A 23,692-nucleotide genomic window follows, 5' to 3' on the forward strand; every position below is an offset into this window, starting at 1 on the left:
CTTAGTGGAAACCACGTCATGGTCCAGGATGCTCAGCTGAGTGTTTTGCTGGGTGATGATGTAAAGCAAATGGATTATGAGGCACCTTCTGTTATTTTTACTATCTATCTCAGGACATGATCAGTTTAATTGTGCTTAACCTGAAAGATTCTTGGATTTGGGCTTTGCCAAAGTTTGCTGGGAGGGGGTTTCCCTTCTTAAGGTTGTTTTTATCTTTGCTGGAAATGATGGTCAGAAACACCAACTGAATTCACAGAATCATAGAATAGTTAGGGTTGAAAAGGACCTTATCAAGTTCCAACCCCCCTGCCATGGGCAGGGACACCTCACACTAAACCATCGCACCTAAGGCTTCATCCATCCTGGCCTTGAACACCACCAGGGATGGAGCATTCACAACCTCCCTGGGCAACCCATTCCAGTGCCTCATCACCCTAAAGAATTTCCTCCTTAGATACAATCTAAACTTCTCCTGTTTAAGTTTTAACCCGTTACCCCTTGTCCTATCACTACAGTCCCTAACGAAGAGTCCATCCCCAGCATCCCTATAGGCCCCCTTCAGATACTGGAAGGCTGCTATGAATTGTGTCACACTGAGCTCTGCAATAGGAACAGTTTGATGCTGCTGACATCGCACTCCCTACAGCAGAGACTGAAATGCATTTCCCATACAGCCTGGTGGGATTGCTGGGCCCAGAAGCCTCTTGGCAATACTCAGTATCATGGCTGACTGAGAGATGGAAAACAAAATTACTGGTGATTTATGATGCATTAGTAAAAAACCATGTTTGTACTTCATCTGCTGATGGCCTACTTGTTTGTTTCTTTTGGGGGCACGGGGAAAAGAAATCAATAGGTTTTGAAGTTATAAAACATAACATTAAAGCACACAGATAAAAGTAAATCAAAATGCTCTGTGAAACCCTCTCTTCTATTAAGCAAAGAAAAAGCTTTCACAGACAGAGAGAAATCCACCATGGAAGAGTGTACTATGGAGAATACTGGTAGGAATCAACAACGAAAGAACAAATATGCAAGAAATGAGTACGGTATCAGGAATCGTGTGAGTGAGAGGGATTTGGACTGGGTCAGCCTCCAGTTTCCTCCCAGCCCGGCAATCTTTCCTGCCTATCAAATCCCCAACTAATTCTACCTCTCTCCTGCATTTAAGTTTCTATCTACTCAGTTGTTACAAGTCCCAGAAGAAATTCCCTGAAAGAAGAGCACTTTCAGCTGCTCCTCAGTTACAGTCTGGACTGTCTGGTTCCATCCAGAAAGTCAAATGCCAAAGTGAGGAACAGGACGTTCCTGAGGATGGAAGAGCATCACCTCTGTGCTCTGCCCAGCCTCTCCTGTCAGGGACCAAGTACCTGTGAGGAGACCCCAAGTTATCTCCTCTTCACCGACTGACTCCAAACTTGGAAATCCATGCTAGGGATTAGTATTTTTTCTGCCAGTTCAATCTGCCCTGTGCTTTCCTGGCATCTTACACTCTCACCCTTACTTACATTGAAGTTCTTACTTGTTAACCAAAGAAATGTTTCATTTCTATTTTTGCCTCACAAAAGGAACAAAGTTAACAAGTTGTGCCTGATAAATAACCTGCAGGAGATTAGTTCTCTGTAGCGCAGCACTCCACAATTCACAATTTGTGATTTCCTTCACAATTCCCCAAGGGATGGAAAGCAGAGCAGAAAAGGCACAGACTGGAAGATGAACGGGGAAAAGCATTTTTAAAAAACAGGGTAATTGCATCAATTCCTGTTAGCTGAGAAAGCAATTACAGCCCTAAAAATACTCTGACACAAGTAGGTACATACAGCTCGACCCATAGAGGAGGAAGAGCAGCACAATCCAAGATGAAAGAAATGGGAGACTCTGAACACTTCCTGGTACCCCCACCCCGGCAGAGGAAAGGAGCTGGTGTAACACAGAACACACACCACTCATTACCCAACAGCAGCAGCTTTCATGTCACTGGGGCTGTAGCTTCCCCTTTTACTCCTCAGAGCTCACTCCATTCCAGACAAGTGCTGTTACACAAAGGATAATCCCGACAACGCGCTCAACTCCAAACTACACCGGAGTAGAAATCCACCCCAACCCTCCAAATACCTGGAGATCAGTTTCTGATCCCACTATTAGGTGCAAAATCGCTGGTGTTTGCAGCAGAGACAGAATACTTGCCTTCTGTTTGTCTCTGAATTCATTTCACAGTGTTGTTGTTAGTTCAGTTTCCCCAGATCCCATCTCACCTTTGCAGGGAAAACCCAGCAGCAGCAGCAGATCCCCCCCACTGATACTGAGCATAAGCTGAGAATTTAGTTGTGTTAATTTTAAATAGCATTGCTTTGATGTCAATACATGCACCCCGAGTAGGCTTAGATTTTAAATGGCTTTTCATTTAAATCATAAAATGTGGGGTTTATTACTTATGCCACTTACCCTTTGTAAAATGATTCTGATAGTTCATTCCAACATCAAAGTTGCATTTTACAAGCTTTGTGTTCCACAGTGACACAGGTTGATTCCATCTGTGCAAAATTTACTCCCATTTTCAAACAGGCTTTTTGTATCTTTTTACCCATAATGATCCATTTATTTAAAGGCGGCAAGTTCTTTACACACAGCATATTAAGAACATTTTAAGTCAATTAAGAGCACTTTAAGTCCCATTTGTAGAAAAGTGATTTGCAGCTGAAAGAGAAAGATTGCTATTCCAGACACTTGTTTTCAGGCATGCACCACTGACTTCTGTTTGCACACGGGGGTGCAAACCAGTTACATGTTCTTAAAACTGCATTTATAAAGTGATTCTAAATGCCATGGCAAAGAAGAACTGGAATTCCTGTGCAGAGGCAGTGGTGAATCCTGTGCTGGTTCCATTGATTTCAACTGTCGGGGCATTTTTCTTTTTTACTGCAGTGCCATTAGTCAGGTTAGTGGTTCATTAACAATAATCTTTGCACCAGGGGCTGTACAAACATAAAGCAGAGGGACAGACCCTGATGCAAAGAGCTTGATTTTATACAAAGCATCTGACACACAACGAAAATAGTAATTAGTAATTCAGGTAATTATTAAAACTAAGTTAGTTGTCATGTTGTAACTATTCCAACGGCCCACCTATCACATCACTTGGTGCTGTGGGCTTGTGTCTGGTGCTTGCTATTGGCGTTCTTAACAGGGAGCTGAAGTAAAGCAGGAGCTTGGAAGCTCTGTTTTGTTGTAATCTATTCCGTGGATAAACAGAGAACTATGTCCCCTGGGTTGTCAGTTTGCCTTCTTTCACAGGCATCCAATTTAATAACAGCAAAAATAAGTACTCTGCTTGCACTATCTGTGCAATCACTGATGGGGCTGTCACGGGATGGATTTGATTTTTATCCTCTTTTCTAAGCCCTGCTTTCCAAGGGGGAAGGTGAACTGGCAACTGCCTCCTTATGGCCTGAAGCAGTTTTGCTTTCAACCTCAATGTTCCTCTGCAGCACCTTTCAGAAGGCAGCCTGCTTCATTTCCCACAGCCAACACTACACTGGTATCTGCCAGCAAAAGGAGCCCCAACCCTGGGTCATACCCCCCCCATGATGAATTGAACCATCTGGACCAGCTGGCATCCCCCTCTGTCTTCCTGTTGAGGATCCCACCTCTCACTCAAGCTGCAGGCCATGCAGATGTAGATCCTGAACTCACCAGGAAGTAGATTTGCTTTTATTTATCGTCTATGTTAAAGCAATAAATGGAATAAACTTTGACCTTAAACAGCTCTTGCACCAAGAGCATTCATTGTGGGGCTTTGCTGGCTCACTTGCAAGACAAGGTAGAAGGCAGAGCAGAACACCGAAATGTGTTGCAGCACGTGACTGTAATTACACATTGCACAAAGCCTTCATTTGGATTTTCACACTCGTAACTCCCAGGTAAAGACTGTGCTGTGTGCATTTCCACTTTCACACACACAGCCCTCTGAAAACCATCTCCTTCACAGCAGTATTTGAGCCCCAAGCGCTGCGCTGACATGGGGGTGCGGCACACGCTGCACTCCCTGGCTCCCAGCACACATTTCAGGCCATACCTCCCAGTCCCAGCAGTTCCTCACCTTGAATGCAGAGCCCTTCGGTGCAGTTCTCCGACTCCTGGCTCACGCCCTCGCAGTACTTGCCCCCGTTGCGGGGAGGCGGCGCGATGCATTCCCGAACCCGCAGGTGCTCGCACTCGGGGCTGCACACAGACCACTCGCTCCACACCTCCCAGCTTCCATCCACTGAATGGGGAGGAAGGAGAAACAAGCATCATCACTGTGTACGGAGCTGGTGTACTCAAGGTCCTGCCGAGAATACCTGTTTCCTATCTCTCCTCAGGTCACAGCAAGTAGAGTTTCATTCTAAACAGTTTGGGTAGATGTGATGTGAAAACCCAGCATAAGGATGCACCACCCCAAGCGTGCAGCATGGGAGCTTTTAGAATAGCACCAGTATGTAACGTTCTGCAAACACAGTCAATTAAAACTGCAGGAGGAAGCATTTCCTTGGGCACCCAGCTATCAGCTTCTAAAGTTTCAGCACAAATTCTACCTGAAGCCAGGCTGACGTTGAGGCCGTGCATTTTCCTACCAGAGCAGGGTTGGTGACATCTACAAAAGACCAGAGCAGACCTGGCCCTGCAGACTGCTGGCTAATGCCCATGGCAGGAGAGAGGATCAATCTGTTGCTCACCTGACTGATTTATAGCTGTCTCTGACCCTGTCCAATAATGACAAGGGTTTCCACAGTTCCTTTTCTTTTTCACGCACAAATCAGACCAAAGAACAGTCAGATGAACAGAGACATGTTTAGATCATGTGAAGTTTTTAAACCCCAGTTCAGCACATGTTGGATTTAAAAACTCATAAAACCCAGGAGAGATTTCTCAGAGTCCAGACAAGTTATGATGTGACCACAGACTAACAGAGTCTCTTCCAATACACATGCACACAGTTCTACTGACTTTCTTTAGCTCTATGTGTGAAACACCAAACCCAGAATCAGACAAGGGAGGCTTCAGGTGAACAAATAAGGAAATGGAGTATCCAGGGGTCCATGCCCCATGTATGGCCCAAGCTCAGCTTCCAAAGGTTAATAGAGATGGAAAGCAAACTTCTTCCAGCTAAGTTCTCAGTTTAGGTTTCTGTGTTTCCCTCTAGCATTCCTAACATCCCCTCCGCTTCCCTGTACCACACCCACCAACATGATTTTCCTACTGAACCAGTTGCTGTTATTATTTAGTTAACTTCAGTGTAAGTTAAAGCACTGACAAACCTGGCACACCAGGCCATAGCTGCTTGTGACCACTGCTCACCCCTACATCAGGCTCTGAGCTGCAGTCCAAACAAGGATGCAAGGGTTTCCCATTTCCTTTTTGGCCTCGATGGGCTCGTCTAAGCACAACTGGCATTTCAGACTGAAAGAGCTCTCCCATGAACGTTACCCAGGGTCAGTCCTTAGCAGACTGTGCATATCTCACCAGGGCAGAGAGAAGTGCAGGTGATTTTCTGTACAGACATCCCTTCACAAAAGGCACCTCCATTGAGCGGAGCAGGGTTGGTGCAGGTCCGGGAACGTTTCTGCCAGCCCCGACCACAGCGAGCGTTGCAGTTGGACCACTCGGTCCAGGATGACCAGCCTCCATTAACTGCAAAACACCAACATGCCCGAGGCTAAGAGACATCAACCAACACATCTGATCAGATCATGTCATTCAAAGGCAGAAGTTTGGTTTTACACTCTACAGGTAAATGCCAAGCTGCAGTAGGAGCATCACTGCCCATCAGTACACAACCACATCAAGGCCATGGTGTCAGAGAACACAAATATTTGTTCTGGAAGAGCACTATGCTGTAAGTGCAATGACTGACAGAGTCTGGGAGGGAGGCAAGAGCAGGCATTTCAATTCTCATAAAATATGCTTTGCTCAAATCATAAACAAGACTTCCTGACTTTAAAAAGGGCGATTCAGGAATGCTCTGCCTTCCCAATAAGAAGACACGTGCAGTAATAAACATGGAGAGCACGAGAGGGAGGTAATAAAGCCTCAGTTCTGCTCTTCTATCCTTTGCTGCGCAATGCCTAGATTCAGTAGTTAGGGCCTGGACGCTGCAGCAGCACAGATCCAATTAAGGCAGCCCTTTATGTACCTCCCTAGGCTTGTGCTCCAGGTTCTCCTGGTACAGGCGAGGCTGATTTCTGTGGTTTAGTTTATAATTGGATCTTCTTAGTATCTGGAGCAAGGACTGCTATTATTGACATAACTTCTGGGAATCCATCACAAACCAACCCCTCGTAATTCCAACCTCTCTAAGAGCAGGAGGCATCTGAGCCTTGAACAACAGAACTCAAATTAGCCGTTTGATTCAGAACCAGCTGGAGGCTAAAAATACCAAGTACTCCAGCACTAAAAGCACACACATCTATGTTCCTCTGTAACGAGCATGTTCACACTGACCGTACACCACGACTGTGGCAGACATGCTCCTCCTCTTGGCAACGATGTTGGCAGCCATGCAGGTGTAGTTCCCCGAGTCAGACAGACGTGCCTGTCGAATGATGAGGTTGTGATCTGCTCTGGTGTCAATGTTCTCATCCAGGTTGGAATCTATGGGCTCCTCGTTCTTCAGCCATTCCACCTGGAGCAGAGAACAACAGCAAGTAGGAAACAAAAAGATGGAAGCGGGAAATCTGCTAAATTATATTTCAGTGATTTCATTAATAAATGTCATTGTGGTCTTTATTATAACATTAAAAGTGAAGCTAGGATGGGATTCCCAAAAAGGCAGACATTCACAGACTCAGAAACTACTCCTCTGTTCCTGTCGTGAAGACCCTAGAGCTTATTAACAAAGCACATCAGATTAAATGCTGGCTCATAGCAACATAGCAAATAATGAAAGAACAGCAAATGGCAAAGAGCTTGTTCAGAGCTGTACAGGTGTGGATTATAAGGGAACCGTTACTGTTCTACTGGGTAAAAAGGAAGGAAAGGAGAGGAAGAAGAAGGCAGGAAAAAAGGACAGCAGTTAACCACACTCTCCCTGGTGGGGTAGGTAACTGCCTCCTTAATGTTTAATCTGAGATGTGACGATAAAATTACTGATGTGATTCAATTACTGTCCTGTTTAGGAGAGCCTTTGGGCTTCCCTAAGAGAAAGGCAAAACAGAAATATCTGGAAACCTGTAAAGCCAAACACAGGCACTTGATGCCTTGAGCCAACAACCTCATTGATCCGATTGGGAAGTATCTGCTTTGAGTGCAGGAGCAGAGAGCCCTGACCAGTGGAGATTCACAGCCCATGTGCAATCAGCTAACCATTGCACTGGGTTCCTATCCCTGCGCCTCAGAGGAAGGTGCTGTGGGCTGGTAACTTAGAAAGTGACTGATTTTTAGTCAAAGAACATGGAAGAAAATGGCAACAGAGAAAAAATAACTATTTACAACTGCTGCTCTGGATATGCAGTGCTTCCCATGTCAAACAGCTGGACAGTGATCAGCAATCACCCAACCTGTAGTAAGGAGTATTAATTCCACTTCTTTTGAGAGAGAAACAGAAGGATGGAATCACACAGGGATAAGTGGTCACAGACTCTCAATTTCCATAAACCCCAGAGAGCATTAGGATTTGTGAAGGTACGTAGATACCACAAACTGCTGTGTATAATGTATCTGAGGAGACCCAGGAATTATCTTCAAGGCATTTCTCGACTTGAAACATTAAAAAGAAATAGTTAAGGCACGGTAAGCTGCTGCTACAGAAGTGAAGCATCAAAAATAGAAACAGAATTAACACGTTCTAGTAAAACACTAAATAAATATGAGTTATTTTGATAGCTTTTCCGGACCTGAAGGAGGTGTGGCTGGGCCCTGGAGTCAAATCCCCATCTCAGGTCAGATGAATAACCTTGTTAGGAACTTGCGGAAGGACCTGGAACTTTGTGGTAATGAGCTGATGGATTTCCTAGCTCCAGGCATTCATTAGCGCTGTGCCATTTGTGCACTTCCCAGTTCACAAACAAACCTGCCCAAGCTGACCAGCAAAGCCAATTACATTTCATGCCAGACACCAGCTTCACCTTCCAGTAGCATCCCTCACTCTGGGTGTGCGACCGACATGCCCACAGCTTCCTGTATCCCAGTCAGCAGGGAACTTAACCTGAAAGGAATCCAGGCCTGTGGCACTGGTTCCCTACATGGTGACTATGGATTAAACCAAGTCATTGGTTTACACATCTGTCACCAGAGGCATTTCCTGAGTGTGAAGTGCATTACATACTGCATACAGAAAGCAGTTAAAAGGTCTTAGATCTGTATGCTCTTCCTTAAGCTGAAGTCAACCAAAAACGGTAACAGAGACAGAATGTCACCATCAAAGCTCACATTCAGCACTGGAGCCAAGCCTGGCTATTTCTGCTTGCTTACAAAGCTCTGTCATCACACTCCTTTGCTTCACTTCTCAGACCTGAGCTTCCTTCACACTGGGATTACTTTTTAAACCATCTCCTTCACAGAATTTCAAGAGGTTTGGGACCAGAGGCTTTGTGTGCCCCAGTGCACATCACAACAAACATTCCCATGCAGTTTCTAAGTGAGGAGCAGCACCTGACCCAGCCCCGCTTATGTGTGTGAGCCAGAGGAGACTTCCCTTGGCATCGTCAGGGCATGCCATCACCCTTTGTCATGAACTTCACACACGCTGCAGCTCAGGTGCCCTCATTTCCATTGCTAGAAGCACTCCAGGCAATCTCTTGGCTAGCATTCACCCCCCCCGGCTGACACCTCACCTCTCCAGCAGCCACCAGCCAGCCCTGCTAAACCCAGTAACACTCAGCTCTTCCCTGAAGAGTGTCTCTTTGAACACATTACATTCCCCTTGGTCTGAGCGAGAGGAGGAACAGTCAAGTAATCCATTCAGGATTCAGCTTCCCTCTGCACTGAACTGTACTACTCATTATCAGAAAGGGTTCCAGCAAAGAAACTGGGAATGCAATTTAAATTATGGAACAGCAGCACAAGCATAAATCAAGTGGCAGAAATTCAATGGTCGCAGTCAGAATTAAACTCACTTTATGTACAGTGTAATGACAAACACAGTCATGTCCAAAGAAATGACAAACATGTCTAGTACTACCAGAGCTCATTACTGCACAAGTGCAGCTCTGGGGCAGCGAGTGGCGCATCAGGCTCCCGATCCCTGTGCCTGTTGCAGTTTTTCCTGTACAGTTTTCCAGGAGGGAGCTCACACTGATCCCCTGGTAGCTGAGGCTGGGGCTGCCAGGCTTGGGGAATGAAAAACATTTACATTAAAGCAAAGCATTTCAAAGAACGATGATGACGGGTGAAGGGAGAGCATTAAACAGATGGAACATAAACATGAACGCGTTGAGAGATGCGCGATCCGAAGAGGATTTGTAAGGGAGGGCAGCATTGCCTTTTGCTTCTTATCTGGAGGCTTGATGACACTGCAAATGCTCATTTCCTATTCCAGCTTCTCCCTCCCTCGAAGAAAACTCAGATTGATTCAAACTGCTTCACTGCCTTTGCCCCAGCAGTCAGAAAAGGAGACGCAATGGATGGATTTACAGGATAAACTGATAAAGGAGTCACAATGACAAAAGGTTGTGGTTACTTGCAGGGATGCAACCTTTGCAATAATTCAGCACCCACACAAATACACAAACACAACCAAGCAAATGAAAGGCAATGAAGAAGCAGACCGTATCTCCACACTGAAATGAGGCACCGTGTTCTGAGCTGCCACCCTGCAGGGCCTGAGGAGTAGACTCAAAACTCATCAGCATTTCACTCCTCCGGCTTTCTCATCAGCAAAGGTCACACAGTTGCTTGTAACGCAATTAAATACGTTTCTTTTTAAGAATTAGGCTGTCTGAAGATCTGAAATGTTTCCATCTTGAACCAGGCTTAGTTCAAAACCTGCTATAATACGCCACAAGTTTATATAAAGAGATCTGATCCCCCCTCCCCCCAAAATTAAATTTGCTCAGAATTAAAATACCCCCATCAATTTCTACCAAAGGCTAATCACATAATGATGTAGACAAGAAATGCAGGGGCAGGTATGGATTAACTCAGCTGCTACAGACTGGCTGGCAGCAGATGAATTAGCATAATCATAAATTTGTTCCAATTACAGAAAGCAATTATCAAAGCCCAGCATTATCAACATGAAATCAGTTAAATACACCACAGCCCAGGTAGGTTACAATGGGAGTTAGTGAACTCTGGTTTTGCTGTAATAAAGCTAATCCTAAATCATCCACATTTCTCTCTGCTGTATCCAATACTGAAACAGCCCATCAGCTCCCCAAGGCAGCAGCACAACTGCTGCTTGAGCTGCTGCAGGTGATGGAGTCTCACTGTGTTTAGCATGTGTAAAATAAAGAGCACACATATGTGAGGCCCTTTTGTGTGTGTGTCCATACAGGCACTATAGACAGACACCCTCCATCGCCATCCAGGGGATTCAAACACTCTGGGGACTTGTGGCTACCCATGAGAACATCGATGGAGGCAGGGCTGAGTTAGACTGTAGGAAAGCTTGGGCAAAGGTTGCTGTGGTTCCCTTAAAGCTCTGCCCATTTTATAGCTTTTGTGGGAAGAGAATGTTAGGCCCCAAAACCTCAACTGCTTTTGAGCCCAGTCACTAAGATTTAACACCCGACAGGAGCACCACAACACAGAGGTCTTGTTGGCACACATGATAATGTGGTGGGTCAGAAGACAAAAGACCTTGGTACTCCTGCTTTTAGATTATACTATCCTGCCCTTTAAATACAACATCTGGCTTTCTCATGTGGTCAATGAACAGAGTACATATACATCAAAGATAATATAGTTAGAATGTCAGCTTCTCTTGAGGAGAGAATGAGTTGCTCTTGCAATTTGAGATGGGAAAGGTCAACACCTGACTTACAGCAGCACAAATGTTCTATAGCACGGACAATGTACAGATGAAAAAAGCAGCAAATACGTCCTCAGCAATGCTCTGAGCCCACTCCTCTGTTCATGGTACCCTTGGAGAACACAAGCCAATATTTGTATCTTTTGGATAAAACTGCTTTGTCAGTCTCAGATTCACTTAGTATTTACAACAGAGCCACTGACCCGAAGTGCTGCGTAACCCCGTGTTCTGTCAGTGCCTCACATCCCTCATCCTTTCTTTGTTCTCATTTCTTTGCTCTCACACTTCCCCTCCTCCAGACACCTGCCTGCTGAAGGTGCCTGCTGCCTCACAACCGCTACCATTAGCAAGGCTCAGAATCCTCCATCGCCTAAGAAATACTGTCCAAAAAACCTATTTAGTGTGAAGCTGTTAAACATACCTATATATGTTTAAGACTGTTCCTGTATATGTTTAAGGTTGCTGAAGTTGATTCCAATGCCATTTCTGTAGTTGCCCATGAAGGTACTAAATTAATTCAGTATAAATAACAGAGAAGGCATCTCTACTTGAGCTCTTAGCTCCCGAAGAACAAAACTAACACTTCGATGCTCAAAAGAACTGGGCAGTGCTGTATTTTCCCTGACTTTGCATTAAAAAAGAAGGAAAGAACTCAGCCATCTCTAGCTGAAAGCTTCCCCCCCCAGCCATGTTTGAAGCTCATTTCTTTCTACAGAGTTTCTTTTCATAGAAACTGTTTGCAATAGATTCTCCTCCACACCATGATTAGCAGCAGGTATGTCAGGCTGCTGACACGTTCTCCACTGCCTCTGGAGCAGGCTGAAGGAGGCTGGATCACGACGCTGACGTTTGCTTGTATGAATATTCCCCCCCATACTCATCAGCTCAGGCCTCTGGCTAGGAACAGTTCTTTCTACACTGATTTAGGGCTCATATCGCAGAGTCTTTAAGAGCCTTATGAAACATGCCTTTTAGTGGAAGAGAGCAAGACACATCCCTTTCAGTTCCTTTCCGATCTGGCAGGAACCTCAGGTGTGTCTGAGCTGGAGAAACTCTCCTCACTGTTGCAGTTTGACTGGATGATTTGATTACAGCCATGCATTAAGATGGCAGCATGTCTTTGTTACACTTTGGTTTTGCTTTCTACCCTCAGACTCAAACAAAGAAGTAGTAGAAGCTTCCACCAGCATAAATCATTGCGGGAGATTAATAAAAACCAAAGGCCGCTTTGCTGGATACAAACCATTCATATCTACCTTTATGATCCCACAGTTATTTTATCAACCCAATCAGAACTCATTAATCTTCCCTGCTCGGAGCCTAGCGCTAGCAACACACCAGAAGCAGGTCAGCTGTACCTGCTGCCTTTGTTTGAATTAATCCACTGAGGGAATGCTGGTACCCGACCGTTTAATCACGGCGCTGTCACACCGTTCTGGTAAGCATATTTTTCCTTCATTAGATTGAATGTATAATCTCATTACATAAACCTGACACACTGACTCACCCATCAGTCAGCCCAGGCTTTTGTTGGTTGTACTGTGGAAAGCAGCACAGGAATCTCCTCTTGGAAGAGATGCGCTCAGTTATTGGATCACCTGAAAGCCCAGGGCTGCTTGCTGCTTACACCCAGTTTCTCTCTTATTGCTGCACTGTACGTGGTGTGCAGCCAGTGTATTTGCTCCATGAAGCTCCAATAGCAAGGGGAGGCAGGAAGGTTGATGTGCACTCATGGCACTCTCTATACCATGGTTCATGCTCTGAGCTACATCCAGTTCACAGCAAAGTGAATATTTTTGTGTGCTTTAAAACACACAGCCAAAAATTCCTATTGCTTAAAAATCCAGAGGGGAATCAAGGCTGACATGGGAGGGGTGAGTCCAAATGCAATTCAAATACGCTTCTGACTAACTACAATGGGAAAGGTTACAGCCTGTACGTACATCTCAATTTGTAACGCTAAAGGTGGGCAAGGAGTTGACTCAGACATGCTATTTTAGAACACCGTTATAAAGACACACTGCTAGATGTGCCGTTGCTAATGGTACACTGTCTGATTGTTACAGGTATCATCAGATCCCCCTGCTATTTCTAGAGGAATAAGTATCTCACATTAATTGGAATGCTGGTTTTTACCTCGGTGCAAAGATTATGAATGAATCAGCATTAATAAACCCAAAGGTCATCACATGGCTTCCACGGTAGTTTTCCAGTGGGGGAGTGCACACAGAGGACTTCAATGATTGTAGAGTAAGCAGAAATCAATGATCAAGCAGAAACTCAACTCCTAATCCCTTGACTATAAAGCTCAGCAGCATCAGTGAGCAGATGAGACTCATCCAGAGCTTTTCTTTTTTCCCAAACAACTCAAATCTCAGTATATTTAGCAATGCACAGAACTTGTTTGAAAGTACGCATCGCACGTTACGTGTTTCTCATTATTGTGAATGAGGATGGTTAGAGAGACACAGAACAGCTAAAGGTCCCAGGGATGGTGCTCATGGGGTGGTTGCATTTGTTTTGCAATGCATGGGTGTTTGGAAAGTAATTCCAATTGCAGTTGACCCTGAATAACAGCATTTTTAGGTAAGATTATTGGGAATGTTGACAGCGCTTTGCTAACACGGCTTCTGATAGGCAAGATCACGCTTACACGTAATTCTTAGAGATAAGAAACTCATCCCAGAAAGCCTATGGTAATTTAAAACTAAGAGTACAAACAAAGAACATGAGGAGAAGGCTGAAACGTGCTGCAGATCCAGCCTTCAGGAATCAGCAACAGAAACACCAAGCCACAGTTAAGTGACCACAGTGCTCAGACCTGCTGCTGGCAGAACAAGAGGCCAGCACTGAGGAAACCTCCAACTACCTGTTTGCTCTTACCAGCAAAGCTTCCAAATCCTTGTAGGACTCCTTCACGCAATTACTTTCACTATTTATGATTATAAACATAATTATAAGGTTTTATAAATTCTCCTTTCATGTTCAAGCCCTCAGCATTAAGAACACTTCTGAAAACAGTACCAGAAAAATACATGCCACTGCAAAACTGTCCATCAAAAAAAGAAAAGCTCCAAAGCACGTCCTCATAAAAAGGAATTATCCATGCAGGAGAACTACAAAGTTACCTGTTTTGTTTCCCCTCCTTTTAGCAATCTAATTCAGAAGTGGTTTGCTGCAGCATTTCTATTCCGTGACCTCAGTGCCTCCTGCGGGTACTGACTTAATCCCAACAAGGCAAATCTCCAAAGGAAAACAAACACTTTTCCTAGTGGAGGACAGCAGAGTTCACAGTTCAGCTGCCTGCATGAAACCCAGCACACACTCATCTGGAGACAACAGCCAAGGGGGTTTTCCAAATACAAGGTCTATGTGCAGGGACTGCGATGCTTCCAATAGCTGCAAACTGTACAAAATCAGCCAAAGAGGCACCTGGAGAGGCACTAAGAGCTGACACATGTCCCTGTTTCAAATAACTGGTACAGGTCTAAAAAGGATCAGGTAAAAAAGTGAAGTGACACATTTAACGCATTCAATCAGCCACAGAGGCAGAAGAACAGAGAGGGGTATGATCTCACACTGCATGTCAGGAAGGCAAACACAGGGTAACTGGTCCAAATGGGAATGCAGAGGCTGTGGGGGCTTCTAGTGAAAGGAACAGCTCTCTGCTCGGCCTGGGAGAGTTCTGTGTATTCATGGTAAAGTACCCGAGTTCAAACCATGCTGAATACCTCTGAGCTTGATTTCCAAGAGAAATCATAAAACATGCTCACCTGGAAGTGAATTCTCTTCCCACTAAGTAATAAAGATGTATCAGGAGCAGGGTTGGTACTGGTACACTGGGTATTTCTTCTGGCCAGCAGACATCCCAGTGATGAACAACCACTCCAGTCAAACAGACTACAGCTTAGACACAGGAGTGAACACCCAATTTAGGTGGCAGCTGTATTATAGAATGAGAACAACTCTTGATGTAACACACAGGGAGTCCAAATAAACGGGTTTTGTGCAGATCTTACCTGATCTATGACTCCCTGAGATTGCTCTCATATAATGAGATGCATTTTGTGGATGAGGCTGAGGAGACTGACAGGTCTTCTCTGAGGAGCTTCAACAATGGGCAGCAACACTGAACAATGGAAAACGCTCAGGGCATCCCTACAAAAACCCTCTCAGAAACTCCTCTTAACTCAAGTACTCCGAAGGCATTGTTTTAAATGCCCACATCACTTTGTGAGCACCACGCTTTAAAACAATGAGATGCTCAACATCTTTAAGCCCGTTATGGTGTGCAGAGGCTCAGTAGCTCCTGCAGCACACCTGGCTGACCCCCTTTGCTCATTCAGGTGTCTTTTCAAAGGGATGTTTGTTTGCTCCTTAGCTGTCTGTGGTGGAAACAAGGACAAACATTAGGGGAAAAGAATTGCATTAACAACATGGGCTCTCCACAGCATTTCGGAGTTGCCAGTGACCAAAAAAGAACATCCAAAACACATCCAGCGCAGCGTTAGGCAGCTTAGCAACAGAATTAAAACCAAATATGATTGTAATGAATAAACAGAAAAAATGCCAAAGCATTAACCTACCTTGTACAACCAGATACCCCAATTTCTGTAACTGGTGATGCTGCCCTGAAATGCATACAGCTAACCCAGTAAAACACCCATAATGTATTTAAAAGACTACCAGTTCTGTGCAGAGCAATGTCCTTTTTATTCCCCATTTACAGAGTAACTGTGAAATCTAAGCCTTTTTATTTCAGCATATTGAGCAATAGCATTAAAGTGGTTTTTACAAGCACTGATAATCACAAGCCTTTTTCTGCCTTTGAAACCTGTCCTTTGTTTGAACCTCTGCAGAGTATTACTGCAGGCTCTGTACTGTGTGTATCACAACTCCTGTTGTAATTCCTAATCCATGATCTAGGCTGAGTAAAAAAATAACCAGAGCATTGAAGATGAAATACTGTAGGAGAAAAGACAGAAAGGTAACACTGAAGCAGACGTTTCTCTCAAAGAAGACAGTGATGAAGGGCAAGGAGTGAATACCAGATGTGAAAAAAGATGAAACAGCATATAAAAGAAAATAAACTCAGTCTTGATTCTGGATTTGTGCTGTCCACAGAGCAGTCCCAGGCTTAAACAAAGAAGCTTTAATTGAGCAGATGTTTTATATATAAGCCCTACATATTATTAGCCTATCATGGTCTTAATCTCATCAGTCCGTACCAACACGCCCTGTATTGCCCACAATAACTGCCCGTTTCTCCCTCTTTGCTAGAGCTGGGAAAAGCAGTAATGATGTAGATACCCACAAGAAACACCTATTTCCCCAGCTCAATGAATAATTAGTTGTCAGCCTGCAAGTGGTGCTGCAGCTCCCAGAACCTTCGCTCCCCAAGGACAGACTTAGACAATTAAGTCTATGAAAAATCCCTGTTCAAGCACACAGCGTGGCTTGACTCTGGAAATGCTTCTTCCACTCATGTGTGCAGTGACTTCCAAAGCAATAGCTGTACTTCATAACTCTTTCCTGCCTCATGCCAAAACTGATCTTCTGTACAATCCAACACAGAGAACACTCCTATGTCAGGTGTTTGTGCAACTCGGAACATCCACATAAAGTACATATATATAAACTGTCATGAAAATGTTGCTTTTCTAGAATAAGAGACTCTTTTTACCCCTGAAATCTCAGTATTATAAAGGTGTAATTCAGCAAAAGCAATACTGCATACATATCAATTCAAACAGGACCTTGTATCTGTCAGCTGGCTGCCACCTTGAATGACCTGAAGGTTACATCTGCGCTCCTGTAAGACAGCAGTCTTCTGTAGTACCTCAGAAGACCTTATTAATCATTGTAATACCTTTATGTCTGACCTGGTAACCATCCCAGCATGGCCTGGGCTATGTCAAGGTGAATGTGTCTGCTCAGAGACATTAGCAGCTACTATAATACTTGGATTTATAATATGACCAATATGCTCATTAAGAGCATTATTAATATGTAATAGGACAATATGCAAGATATGGAATATGACAACACTGCTCATTAAGAGTTTGGAGCAATGCTTCAGTAGCAGGCTGAAGAACCGAGTGTTCAAGATTCCAGCCCACAGAGACCTCCAACCAACTATGGAGAAAGACTGAGGGGTTCTGAAATGCCAAACCCTGCTTTTCATCACTGACATTGAGAGTTAAGAGCAAAAGGAACCGATTTCACTGTTCCAAATGGAACATCACCTAATTTTAGCATGTCGAAGTTAACTGTCAGATTTCTTGCAGCTTCCCATAACTTTATGATTTGAAATATGTGAATGCTGGCTGCAGTGGTTCAAAGTAAAACCAGTTTATAGGAAGTGCTTCTATGCAGATAAATAATAATTGAACAGATTGCGCATACCCGAGACCTCAATCTTGAAAGTGAAATGTCTTCAGTGAAAAATGGAACACATTTATTGTATTTGTAACTAACATACCCTAAAAGTAAAGCAAATATTGATATTCCAGGCACAAGACCCAAGATCTATAACTAACCGTATAAAATGCATGCTGTTTGCATTTAGCAATCATCCTCTGTTTTCCGTAACTAGAAACAAGACTCATTGAAGTCTATAATTCACCAGCCTTTTTTGTCATAGTATTTTACTACAATACCATTATCCTGCCATATTACATTTACTGTATGTGTATAAGTCCCATAAATACACAAGCCTATGTAAAACAGGCAGCAATGACTCTCGCTACTTTTGGAATACTTGCAGCTTTTGTATTTTATGTGGGTTTCATATTTTGTTGATGTGTTTGCGATGGAATACATACTGCCCAGAAGAGGAATGATTTTCCATTTCCATTAAAAGCTATAGTGGTAAATAAACCATCAGAACTCATGCAGATATTCCCTGGAACATCCACAACAGTCCATTAAGATGCCAAAATCTGTGTTGAACATTTGAAAGAGTAGCGCTGGATACAGCACATTTAGAACTTGACTATATGCACGTATTAAATGATAAAGATATGTGAGCGTATTGCACAAACCTCTGCAGAGCACTCCAGGAACAGTTTAGCACAACAGCTGCCCTTTTAGTACCAAACCAACCCACCCATAAACAAAAGCAGGCAGGAGCAGTGGAAAGAGCTGCAGGCTGCTCCCGAGGCTCGACTATGAGCTAGTCTCATCTAGAGATTCAGTCTCAGAGAGTATTTATTTATAATAAAAGCGATTTAGGATGAATTTTAAGGTCAAGTTCTGCTCAGATTTGCACCTCGTGCATCACAACTGACTTCAACTCTGTTACTCATCAAGCGTTTCTGGTTGGGAATTGCTCCCCCTGAGCTAATCCATTCTACAGCATTATCACCCTTCTTCAAAATTAAGCCATACTAAGTTCCCATTAAACACAGGTCTCCAGAGGATGACAGAAGCTCCTCCTGATGGTGAATTTCAGAACAGAATACAGAAGCTTACTGTTCAATTAAAGAAGCATTTAAAACCTGATTATCAAGTCCACTAATTTAAACAGGGGCAATCTATGACAGCTTGAGACATTTAAAACCCTTGTGTCACTGATGGAGGAGTCAGGAATAACATGCCTCCACTATACCACATCACCTATCTAAAAGGATTACTAGGTACAAAAGCAAGCAATTTATTTGCTCCTGTACCAAAAACAACTAATATTTTACTGTCTGAGGCCCTAATAAGATAGAACATGCAGGACAGATTATCCTAAACTTAATTAAATGAATATTGACTGAGTATTTTCCAGGTTACAGTTCAAGACCTGTCTGGCAACAGTCACAGAGCTCAACATCACGACTACTCAGGACCAGACAGTAAGAAGGAATTACCATCAGTGAACTAGAAAGGATGCTCTAATTTATTCTGTTTGCTGAGCCTCTCACAAGCCACCCAGATCTATCAGTCACATCGATTCCAATGCTTCACCTAAGCTGGTACAGAGCTGCATGAAATGACAGAATCAAGTTGTCTGCATTCTTCACTGCTTCACTCCCAAAGTAAATGATTGTGTCACTGAGAGGCAGTGACTGCAGTGCTCAGTATGTTCTTAAGAGAAAGAAAAATACCCTTTGGCAAGAGTACAGGAAAACACTAAGGCATGATGAGGGTTGCCAACCTGCCAGCATTATGGATGTGAAATCTTACCAAAGTTGCTTTATATAGTCAAGGTAATAGGTATGAATGGCACTAGATCATGTTAATAGCAGGGCTGTAATACATAGGAAATAGCAGTACAACATGTATTTCTCAAGGATGCGGGCTTAATACCCACTTAGAACTCGCAGCTTGCATCCCCATTGCTTTGCACTTTGTGTATCGATTTAAAGCTGAGATTTGTAAGAAGTGGCTGGTGACAGAGGCTGGCTGGCTGGCTTGGGGCCCCAGGTGTGTTTAGCTCCTTTAAACACCTTTGTGAACCTACATGGAAAGGGTTACAGAGTCTTACATGGTTCTGTAGCATCTAAAATGCCTGTAAGCAGGCTACATGGCATCGAGAGCAAAAGCCAGGCAATCTGGACCATGCAAACGCTGTTTCACATGCGCAGGAGCACCAGGGAAGCCAGCTGTATTCTGAACAAAAGAAGAACCTCAAAGACTATGTGCTTTAGAGAAGAATTATTGAAATGCTGAAGGACACAGAAGAAAGTATTAAAACAGACTGGAGGGGAGACTGAAAATGCTCACATTCAGCACACAGACAAAGAGCAGCAAGCTTGTGAAACACGGCAAAAAGGAGGACCTATTTTTTGTGTCTTCCACCATTACTCCCAAAAGAGTTTCCATAAACCAGAGAATGCAGACTAGAGAGAAACTACTTAAAGAAAGCTAAAAGGACAGCTGAGAAGCAAGAAAAGTGTCAAGAAATTCACTCGAGATGATGACCAGGAGAAGAAACAAGAGGTCTTATGAATTGTACTGTATAAAATGAAGCACCACCTCAAAACCATCCGAATTCCATGAACAGAAAGCAAAATCAATCTATAGCACTTATCGACTGAGCCACACACTGAAGCTCTGAGCTCAGCATATTACTACTGGTCCCAAGACAGACTGCACAAATGCCTCTTGATAAACCTTTATCCAGGATTGGGATGAATGAAAGGAAATGCCAGGGAACTTGAGAGGAAGGGATAGGGAAGGGAACAGAGTCTGCTGGACTCTGCTAGGCACTAGGCAGCACATTCTGCTCTTTAAAACAGGCTAAGCTCTGCCTCACTTGCTCCAGCCAGTCTTCATGCTACATTTTCAAGGCTGAACTGTAGCCATTTATAAGCCAGACACAGGACTTAAGAGCCTGGCTGAATGCAGAGTATGTTTTATGCAAGGCTGTAGGTTAAGGGTATGCTCTAAAACTCATCTAAAACCAGTGCAATACTTGCTCGGTGCGAGATGAAGGAGCACACCATGAAAACTTCTGTGTCTCCCTAGGAATAACACAAAGTAATGAACTAAACTTACACACCACCACCAAGGCAGCACAGAACACACAGACAGCACTGTGCACTGGGAAAAAGCTCATACATGCCAAGTACGAGAAGCATTTCACCTCAGTAACATGATGCACTTTGAATAGCAGCTGAGTCCTATGTGGGGTGGGCTGCTTACCAGGGCAGGAGTCTGCGGATGCATCTGATGTGGTTTTGGAGATGAGCTGATGGGCTGCCTGATGCTCAGGGAGCCTGGTGTGTAGCCATGCACTAGCCCAATGTGCCACAATGGCTGGATGGGCACGTAGTACCTCAGCTGCTCTGTACCAGACCCTGAATTCACTAAAGCTTCAGTAAAGGTTTCCTTCTAGTAACAGATGTTCGCATGTGAAGGAAGGCTACTGCTGTTCAGGCTGGCAGATCATGCAGCTTGACAAAATGCATCGTGTATTATGTCACTGTCAAATACACTGCTTTAAAAATGTCTTTTTAATAGCGAGAAGCCATTCTTCCCTTCACAAGTTTCTTCAAACTGCTCCCCCAACAACAGGCTGTATACAGTGAGCAGGGCTGGTCTTGTGAAGAGATGCAGGTGATCGACAGTAGCGAAGCTAAAGATGTTGCTCTGGCAAACCTGGTACTCAACTATGCATTGTCTGAGAGGAGAACTCAACCCTTCCTTTCCTCTTGTTTTCACCATGCAGTAAAGAAGCAGGAATACTTCCTCTGATATCTATCTCAGCAATACAAGCATCATGCTCGGAGATCCAAGCCCACGGTACCCACCTGGCAAGCCTGACTACAACAACAACAACCAGCAGACGAGGATTCAGCAGAGCTTGGCTGACTCCTACACTACACCACAACTGCCTCCCTGCAAACACTCCAAGCTGAACAAGGCCTCTGTTAACACACAATTAATAAACTTATCTATGGGGAGAATCTGTTGTGGGACTGGAAGCCAGAACTGTCTCTTCCCTAGGCCAACTCTGCACCAGAGAGAAAGAAATGGCTCTGGTCCCATCAAACCTGTGCCAGCAGAGACTCTGTTATATTTAAATCAACATTTGCCACAGCAGGGGATTATCAGATGCTCTACTTAAATGCTGGATTTTCTTTTTTATTTTGATGTTTAGCTCATAAAAACTGCATTTATTTGGGTTGGGTGCTGATGTCTGCAAGCACAGCTGCTCACCAGCTCCCTTCTGCTTGCCATGTGAATGCATGAGAAGAGGATTTAAAACCTCTTTCCAGTCTGCTTAGTGTCAGCATTTGGGTTTTCTTGCTCTCTTGCTGCTATTGCAAATGCACCCTGAATGTCCCATACCCTCAGCAACCTCCCAAAGCAGAGATGTGCGGGATCTTCTCACATTCCCTTCTTCACAGAGGGAAACTGGAGACAGGAAACCTGGTAACAAAGGCTGCAGAAACTGAAACACAGGGTGTGCTATTGCGTGACTCAAGACAGCAGACCTGGACCTGCACATAACCTGAAAGGCAGCAGGTCCTAGGAGCACTATTACCACGTTCAGGGAAGGTGCCTGTCCTGCCCATACACAATGCAGAATGGTTTCATGACTTGCGAAGGCTCTCAGAGCTATTTGAAAGGGTAAACCAACAGGGTAAACCTCAATCACTCAATTTTCTACCGCTGTTGCCACATAAGGTTTTATTATTGGTAAAATCAGACACATTCAATAGTATTTCACGCACACAAAATGGACACTGGTGCCATAAAGAGTGTAATCAAATTCCCAGAAAGAGAATGCAGATTGAGAGAGATGCTCCTTTCCACGTCTTTTACTTAGGACCCAGCTGACACAAGCAACTGAAATTTGCTGCTAAATGAATCAAGACAGTACAGTGCATTGCAAAGCAGCATTAAAATCAGTGCTTGCCTCAGCAGGATTTGGTGCTCCTGAATCATGCTTGTATAACATTAAAGCTGAGTTAGAATATTGCTGTTCTTTATTTGTTATCCTCCTTGATCGTTTGCTTTCGCTAATGTGTTATTCAGTTGAAAGACTATTTACTAAAGCTGAACAGTATAAGCACACAGAGCGCTGACCATGTCACATGAGCTACCACTATCAGTAAATTAATTTATACAAGCCAAGCATTAAGTCATACACAGTTCAAATGCATTTAAACTACAGCTCCAAACCTTTAATCTGTGTTCTCCTAACTTCTTTATATACATATTGTGTGCAGAAATTAATGAGTATATCAAACAATCTGGTGATGAGATACGGAAGCCTTACTCATCCTGGAACAGATGGTGGGAACAGAAATTGCTCCCAACAAAACTAAACTTGATCTAGAGGAATTCTCTCTAGAGAACCTCTCTGAGAGATCTGCTCTTGGTTGCTGTATGAGCTCTGTCATCCCACCCCAAAAATGCATTACAAAACCAAAGGATTGGTACCCAGAGGCCAAAATGCTGACTGAGCACAGCTCACCAGTTCCCAGGTGTGGACCCCTGATGCTGCTACTTGGTTAAACACTTTTCCTGCACAAAAGCACAGGAAGGGGTTGCCACTGATGGCACAGAACAGCATAAATACGCCTGGGAATTGATGATTTATTCAGCAACAAGGACCTCTGCCTACCAGGAACTGGCCACATCCACTCACCCAGTTTTAAACCAGGAAACCAGCAGGGGCCAGAATCACCAAGGTGAAAACATGTGAGGAAAGACTGGAAGTGTGAACAGGAACAGGGGGAAAGGCAGACAGTCTCTCCTGTAATTCCAAGGAAACTATGGTATCAGCCCTCACTAATAAATATCGCTGCTTTTCACTTCTTCTAGGCCTAACAACAGGATTTTTCACATTAAACTATGGGGTAGATCAAGAGCATTTAATGCTTCTATCCTTAGATTTAAGAAATCTTCAACACCTTTAAGCTGCAGAAAAACAATTCCAGAGATGAAGATTTATATTCTTGATAATGGGGCAGGCTCACATAAATAACTGAGCTCAATTTAAGTTTCATTCCAGTTGTAAAGTGTCTGCCTCTTATTGAACTGCAACGGCAAGATTTGTCAGAAATGAATCACTAGATTAACTAGTGGCTATGGGGAGCACAGGAAATGCATTCCTGTTCCTGAACTCCTGCACTTGATGGAATAATCAGAACCCTCCACTGGGATTCAGGCAGGTATCAGCATGGTAACGGGAAAGGGGCTGGAGTCTCCTATCCGTTTTGGTTATCGTTTGCATTACCAGGTCCATGCAGAGTATGGCTTAAACAAACCAACCCCAACAATGCCACAATTAGCATCTATTTT

At 43.9% G+C, this 23,692-nt stretch overlaps 1 protein-coding gene across 5 annotated transcripts in view; it reads right to left on the reverse strand.

Moving 5' to 3' along the window:
- UNC5D (unc-5 netrin receptor D) overlaps window positions 1-23,692 on the reverse strand; it is a 135,075-nt gene that overhangs the window by 25,421 nt on the left and 85,962 nt on the right. For all 5 annotated transcript variants that reach the window (XM_061348167.1, XM_061348171.1, XM_061348168.1 and 2 more), the window contains exons 5-7: window positions 6,481-6,661; window positions 5,503-5,670; window positions 4,100-4,264 (exon numbers count right to left, since the gene is read on the reverse strand). In XM_061348167.1, coding sequence (XP_061204151.1) covers window positions 4,100-4,264; window positions 5,503-5,670; window positions 6,481-6,661 — 514 coding nt within the window. The remainder of the gene's footprint in view (window positions 1-4,099; window positions 4,265-5,502; window positions 5,671-6,480; window positions 6,662-23,692) is intronic.

The sequence above is a fragment of the Neopsephotus bourkii genome, unplaced genomic scaffold (assembly GCF_033783945.1).
Source record: "Neopsephotus bourkii isolate Nb327-2 ecotype Australia unplaced genomic scaffold, CSIRO-AGI_Nbou_v1 NB_346, whole genome shotgun sequence".
In the NCBI taxonomy this organism is placed as follows: Eukaryota; Metazoa; Chordata; class Aves; order Psittaciformes; family Psittacidae; genus Neopsephotus; species Neopsephotus bourkii.